Raw genomic sequence first — 7,852 nt, forward strand, 5'->3', positions numbered from 1 at the left:
AGAAAGATGTTTTGGCCATAAAAACCAAACTTTTAAACAGGCATAAACTTTCAAGCTTTTGTTGTCAGAAAGAATTTCTAATTGAGGATTTACAAAGTTCGCAGAATCCTGGAAACCTTAAGTATAGAAGGTTTTATAACGGAATCAAAGATTTGTGTAATATTTTGTTTTCAGATTGATTCGTGAATCGGCACGACAAAGAAAACGGAGACAAAAGCCTAAAGAGGGCATTGAAGCAATTTGTCATAACAACCCTGAAGTATCAATTGCTTTAAAATAGTTTATGCGAAACCATCCTGGACGATCACGGCTCGAAATTGATCAACCAGAACTTTTATCAACAATCATAAAAATTGTGCAAAATTTGTCAGCAGATGAGCGTCGAAGAACAGAATGTCTTCGTAGTGTCTCCACTTTGGATGATCTTCAGAAAGAGCTGACGAAGATAGGCTTTAACTTGAGTGGAAGTGGTTTGTACCTTCGTCTTTTACCACGACGTAGAAACACTTCTGAAGGAAAAAAGCATATCAACACATTTCCAGTGAAGCTACTACGTCCAGAAAATTCGTTGCGAAAAAGAAATGATGATAGAATGTTTTCCAAACCTTTTATTGATGACATGTTTGAAGTTTGCAAATTGTTTGGACCAAAAGCTGTGCTTTTTATCACCAATTATGATAAAGCCAGAGTGTCGTTGGGCCTTACTGCTGCAAGCCTTCAAGCGCTGTTGCTGATGCATATGGAATACAAGGTCAAACTTATGGATCATGACTTTGTCGCTGGCCCACACCACAAGTTAATCCCATCTGTGTATGGCATACGTGAAGTGAACAATAATGAAAATGTATCCTACAGTGGAGATTTCATACGCATAAGAAGTCGTCGCATGAGAATTATAGGGTTCTACCTGCATTTTTTTATGTTAAAAGAATCTAACAGTTAAAGTTTTAATTAATAATTAATAATAAAAACAAGCAACTTTAAAAATATTATGAATAATAATATATTTTTAATAATGAAACCATAATAACATAAACGACTTGTAATTTATAACTATAAAGAATAATAGCATTAAAACATTTTAAAATTAAATATCGAAAGTTAAGTTCTTACAACATAAAAAATGCAGATTGAACCCTATAATTCTCATGCGACGAAGTGGGAAACACGATACATCGAATGCTTTTACATATGCTTTTGATGTGAGGGAGCTTTTTGAAACTAAGTTGGTTAGACGTAAACTAATTATGTTAATGGAGACTGATGGAGCTCAAAAGGAGGCACCACGCTTCCCTAAAACGTTAGCAACTGCTGTTAATCTCTTCCGCTTGCTGGATTTAGATTTCTTGCTTCATGGTGTGAATGCGACTGGGCTTTCAGCCTTCAACCTCATTGAAAGAAGAATAGCATCGCTTTCTTGTGATTTGGCTGGAATAGTTCTTCCCCATGATTATTTTGGCAATCACCTTGATTCTTCTGAGAAGACAATCAACCAAGAACTGGAGAAAACTTTCAAAAAGCGGCTGACGTTTTATCCCAGGTTTGGGAGAAAACTGTTATCGAAGGTTAATTGCCGGGCAGTACCAGTTGGGAAAGCATATAAACCGCCGAATCCTGTTTGGGTAGAGAAACATTGTCAGCAATCGCATTGTACTGTCTACAAATTGTGAAATGCCAGAACAAGTTATGTTGTTTATCGTTTGAAGCAAATTGGCTGAATACCATCCCCCAACGTTTCATTCCATTTCTGGCCATCTATGAGTACTGCGAAAATGGTTACAAAGCGATGGAACCGCAACACGAATCATTTTTAAATCATTTTTCTTTCCTTTTGTTAATAATTGCCCGTTTTTTAATTAAGTACGGAAAAATCTCTAACTAAAAATGTTGATCTTTTTTGTATTTAATGTTTTGAAAACTTTTTTTTTATGGTGGGTGGGGGGGTCATACTTATTTAATAAATAACACGTACGTACGCAGAGGGGGAGGGGTGGTTAAAAGCGCACAAGTGCGTACAAGGGGGGAGGGGGATCCGAAAGCATTGATTTTATTGCGTACGTACTTTATGGACGTTCCCTTAGCATTTAAATTTCTTTTGAAACCTATTATATATATTATAATTATTTATGTTGTAATATTATTTATGTTGTAATATTATATCTATATTATTTTATGTTTTAATATTATATCTATATTTTTATTTATGTTGTAATATCTATATTATATTATTATATCGATATTACTTAAATTATGAAGAAACCGTCTACTAAAAACATTTTTAGTTTGTAAAATATTTATACTAAATTTAATTTTAAATCATAAAGTTTTAGTATATTTTATGAAAATATTTAATTATATAAAACTATATAATTAGCCGTGGCTTGTTAGTTAAAGGGCTGACCTCAGAAATAGGAAGCTCGAGGATCAGTATGCCTATGCTTTCTGGCTATACAAGAACATTGGTAAATAAAGTGACCAGAGCTTTCTTGTTATATGTTCTTTTATGGTGCTCTATGGCAAAACCGTAAGGAACTATTATAGCACCTTAATGACCTGAAATAAAATGTACTTTTGTATTGCAATAGCAATTAAATATCAAAACTTTAAATAAATAAAGAAAACAAAAATGATACTTTGAGCTTTTCTAACTTTTTTTTATCAAAAGTAGTGAAAAGATTAAGCTTTACAAAAACATGTCTTGTAACAGTTATTTCGCATAAAATCTTTCCAATGATCCCAAGTACATCCGTATTTTATAGTTTCACAATAACTGTCTCCATAGAAGTTAGTACACGCTCCTTAATTAAAAAAATACAGCAGTTATTCGCTGTACAAAAAGAAAGAAAAAACTTTAAATTTAGACAAAACATTACGTTGAAAATGTTAGACTTTTATTTTCACTTCTGTGCGTTTGTAAAAAAAAAAGAAGACAAACCTGGCGGAAGTGCTGTTATGGGGGGTGGTGGCACCGTTGCTCCTCCACTACCTATTGATACAAAAGTTTATTTTGCTAAGGATAATATATATACATGTATATATATATACATATATATATATATATATATATATATATATATATATATATATATATATATATATATATATATATATATATATATATATATATATATATATATATATGTATATATATATATATATATATATATATATATATATATATATATATATATATATATATTAGTAAAAACACTTATCTAACTATTATATTGTACTGCATGTTGCGCCATCAGTAGGCTCATCAGGAAGTTGGGAATTGATACTTTCTTTAAAATAATTTTTCTATAATTTGAACTTTTTGATGTTTAGACATTCTTCCTGATTAGCCTACTGATGGCGAAACATGCTGCAGAAGATAAAAGTTAGATAAGTGTTTTTACTAATTTATTATTGCTCTGTTCTTTAAGAACATTGAGCACTTTATTTGTAAAATAAACTGACATAATTTATATATATATATATATATATATATATATATATATATATATATATATATATATATATATATATATATATATATATATATATATATATATATATAATGTATATGTATAAATTGGAGAATGCATACACTTACACACACTCCTAAACTGAATACAATCGCTCATATACAAATGCGCACACACACAAACTACAATATAAACGTACCGTAGTACAATTGCTGAATGCGTGAGATATCATTTTGATGAAGCACAAATGGTTCTTTATATCCCTGATAGTAAGGATACATAAGAGATCCTTGAACTGCAGAATGCTCAAGTCCAAGTGCATGACCAAATTCATGAGCAGCAACCCAGAGCAGATTAGTTCCAGCAGTAGTCTTATCAGTAAAATGCTCGTCTTCATCAAAATGTGTTCTGCCATCTGGAGGAAAAAAAGCATGAGCCAAAACACCGCCAGGCCCATCAAAATCGAAGGCACACGAAGAATGACGGAGATTTCCAAAACTATAGAAAAAATAATAACTTTGTTTGCTAGTTTTATAAAATACCTTATTATATTATTATATTAACATTGTTTTTCCTCCCAATTCTATTTGTTTCAACTACATTTGCCGAACGTTTATTTTTGTTTATAATAATAAAAATATTAACTTTTTCAAAATGAGTAAGGCGCTTTAGTTTAATTTAACAAATTTGAATAAATTGAAATAAAATTATCATTAATTATTGTTGCGAAATAAAACCGGACAACTGTTATATAGTTTCAACTACTTTAAACTGAGTAAAAATAAGAAGCTCGATTGATGCTACGACCTTATGCCCAAAAATAAGGTAAATGCTACGCCCTAATATCCTATAAAATTACTATAGTTAATAGGATTGCTTAAAGTCCGATAAAAATAAAACTGTCTGTAAACAAATGCTATCGTTTAATAAAGTGTTAAAAGAAGATAAAGCAGCAATAAAATAAGATAACTTACTCAACAATCATATCTGTATTTCCATAACCTCGTGTAAAGGTTAATGGCGTTACTTGGGACCATTTATCAAAAGCTTCTTGAATAATTCTTGCAGTTTCTGCAAGACCTAAATCTGGTGTATGATTAATTATTTTGTATGTTAATTTATCTTTAGTCCATTTTTTTGAAGAGTACCCGGAATGATTATGATCAGAAACTCCACAACGAGGAGTCGACATTAACTTTAATGTTTGTTTATCGAGAACACCAGTTTCTGGTAGGTTGCCAAATTTCTGCATTTTTTTAATAGCTGAAGTTAAGGAGTTATTGTCGTTATACCCGGACTGTAAGTACCCATAACGCTTTAAAAAAGTCTATAAAACGTATGAAAAATAAATCATTAACTTAAAAAAAAAAAATTTATAAATAATTTGATTAAGTAAATATTTATTATGTGAAATAATTAATGCAAATTTTTTTTGTCAAAAGTAATTAAATTATACCGTCGGATTGTCCATACAAATACTTAATGAAAAAAACCCAAAAAGAATTAGTGATAAAAATGCCATTTTACCAAAAAATCTTTTAAAACGATAGATTTATCAGGCAAGCACTATAAGTTATTTATATGTATAGCTTTGTTTATACAATAGTAAAGCTGTATAAACTCACTTGTTTAGGTGGTTAAGCAGAATTACAAAATTGTATATGCAGTTGGACGCATTTAAGTGTCTATGGATAGAAATTGGATAAAAAAATAACATATAAAAAACAATTAAAAAAAACAAACAACATAAACATTGAAGTTTAGTGTTTACGATTTAAAATCAACCGTTTAAAACTTAAAGCTCAAATAAAAAAGATAATTCAACAAATTTTATTATAACCATGACAATATAAGTGGTACTTTAGTTTAACTACCTCTAACCTTTTTTAAGTATACTGATATTACCATCGTTTAAGAATGGTTTATGATTTTACTTTCAAAACAATAACAAATAAACAATAAACCACATTGCAAAAAAATTGGTTCAAAAATAATTATAGTATAACATTCCTTTCTATTTATGATTTATGAACTCCATTTATGAACATCATTTATAAACTTCATTTATGAACATCATTTAGTTCTTAATTCATTTAAGCTTAATTAATCACTTAGCACGCCTCAGATGCTAAAGATTCTTGGTATAACGCCACCTCTGGGCAAGCTTTATAACATCGGGAAGGAAGGAGGCGTGAACTTCCTTTCAAATGCTCTTCCGTGGTGCTCTGTGATAATACTTTACGGCTTTAGACCGTAAGGATTTCTTGACCTTACAGCCGTAAAGGATTATTAATAAAAACAAAAACAAAAAATTAAATAAAAATAAAAAAATTAATAGTGCACAGTCAATCGCGTATAACAAGCTCAATGGGTAAAAACATTTTGTTTTACCACTTGATTATTATAAATGTAATCAATAATATTTTGGTGGCTTATTCATTAATTTTTATATTATATTAAACTTTTGGGGAATTTTAGTTTAAAAATAAGTTGATTACTTGAAAAAAAATTGATTAAAAAAAAGTTAGTAGAGTAGAGCAGGGCTAGTTGAGCATTTTGATATTTGGGTAATGAAAATATTTCAAGAACGCATTGCTTTACAAAACATCAAATAAATGAAGGTTATGGAATTAAAATGATAACACATTGCGCAACAAAATGTAGTCGGAAAGTAGTTTTGAACCAAAAAAGTAAAAAAATAATTATTATTATTTTTCTCCAAAATGGGGATAAAAGTTTTTTATCTGACATCACTTAAGTATTATTACTTTACCAATTAATCAGACTACCGATTATAATTATAACTAGCCGTTTTTTCCTATTTCTTACCGTTCTCTTTTAAAAACTAACAAATGTATCACCTTGTTTAGTGAGGTTAACAAAATAGATAAACTGAACTATCGAACACAAATAACAAACACTTTCATAAAATTTATGTATAATTAACCGCAAAATAGTTTTTTTTAAGTTGTTTCTTTGTTTGGATTAGTTCAGTTTTATTTGAGCAGCCGTGGTGTAGTGGTAGCGCACTTGCCTCAGAAACAAAGGATCTGTGGTTCATACTCCACCTCTAGGAAGGAGGCGTAAACTTCCAATTAAATGCTCATCCATTTGCGTGTGCGTAGCTATTATTTACACTCACTTTGAAGAAGCTTTTCCGCTGCCAACAAGATAATAACAATAAAAGTAATGTGCATTATTTAAGTTGGAGTTCTCAAAATGAATTCATCGAAGAGTGCGAAGGAATTGTCCACGGTAACATCATCAAAGAAGCTTATACGGTTATTTACTATTCCGTTCTCGTTAACTGAGCCAATCACCTTAGTTCTCCGATTTGTCTACTATGGTGATGATAAAAGATGGGTAGGTAATGTAGATTTTCTCAGGATGAAAAATCTCAAGGCAAGGTAAAAATGAACGTCCTATCTAAATGACATCAATTTAAAAAACTGCGGAGGTCAAGCGTAAGACAATAAAGTTAACTTGTCTGATGTGTACAAAAATGTAGAAACGATTATACTTCAGAAAAATCCTTAAGTTCATTATATGTCATGCAACGGTTACAACTTTGCAGGTGTTTATTCCGCTTAATCTTCCGTTGAAGTAGAAAACCAATTTGGTTCGATTCATTTATTTTAAAATCTTTTTTATCCTTATATCTTTGCAAAAGTTTTGTGACCTTGATCTAACTGATGAGCTATTGAATGAAGTAAAATTGCAAGAAAAATGAATTCAGTCATTTGAATTTATCATTATGACAACCTTTTGGTTCAAATCTCTTTAAGCAATAAACATGTCAGTGTCTCACTTCAATCAAAAAACATTTTCATATATAATAAGATGAAGCTTATGAAGGCTTTTCATTAATGTTTAAATTCATTAATGAAGCAGATTTGATTGCCTCCTGTCTACCAAAATGAATCAAAAGTGGACAAAAAAGAGATGGACCTTTCACAAAAAGGCAAAGAACAAAATTTATTTTTATAAAAATGAAGAGAAGCAGTTTGAGGTGAACGTATTCAATACCGTTCTCGATACTCTAATTTAACAAATAAGAAACAAGTTTTAAGCAGCAGAAAAGTTCACGAACAGGCTTTTGACCATATGGCTCATAGGATCTGATAGTAGATTGAATAAATAAGTTAAATCGCATAGACTGGAGGAGAAATGCAAAACTTACAACCTATATGAATTTACAAATAAAATAATTAAATAATTAAATTAAAGCAAGAGGAAGGCATTATTTTTGTCTTATCGCCGAGCACCGTGTTGCAATATACATTTTTTACAAAATTTTTCCCATGAGTATAAAGTTTAAACTAAGAAATAAGATAAATATTTACAAAAATAATAACCGCTTTGATTTAATTTTAAACTAATTAAGT

General features: G+C 30.1%; 1 protein-coding gene across 1 annotated transcript; it reads right to left on the bottom strand.

The window, feature by feature from the left end:
• Window positions 1-2,630: 2,630 nt before the first annotated feature.
• LOC100199972 (matrilysin) lies at window positions 2,631-5,018 on the bottom strand. Its single transcript, XM_065799779.1, has 5 exons — window positions 4,924-5,018; window positions 4,442-4,794; window positions 3,667-3,965; window positions 2,936-2,986; window positions 2,631-2,798 (listed from the first exon to the last, which is right to left on the bottom strand). The coding sequence occupies exons 1-5, from the start codon at window positions 4,987-4,989 to the stop codon at window positions 2,677-2,679; spliced, it is 891 nt and encodes a 296-aa protein (XP_065655851.1). The 5' UTR covers window positions 4,990-5,018; the 3' UTR covers window positions 2,631-2,676.
• Between the last annotated feature and the right edge of the window lie 2,834 nt (window positions 5,019-7,852).

Source organism: Hydra vulgaris, chromosome 06 (assembly GCF_038396675.1).
Source record: "Hydra vulgaris chromosome 06, alternate assembly HydraT2T_AEP".
In the NCBI taxonomy this organism is placed as follows: Eukaryota; Metazoa; Cnidaria; class Hydrozoa; order Anthoathecata; family Hydridae; genus Hydra; species Hydra vulgaris.

Coding starts and splice junctions, on each gene's coding strand:
- LOC100199972 (XM_065799779.1), bottom strand. CDS start 4,989: ATGGCATTTTTATCACTAATTCTTTTTGGGTTTTTTTCATTAAGTATT. Junction 4,795..4,923: donor TTTGTATGGACAATCCGACG/GTATAATTTAAT, acceptor TACGTTTTATAG/ACTTTTTTAAAGCGTTATGG. Junction 2,799..2,935: donor CATAACAGCACTTCCGCCAG/GTTTGTCTTCTT, acceptor TTTTTAATTAAG/GAGCGTGTACTAACTTCTAT.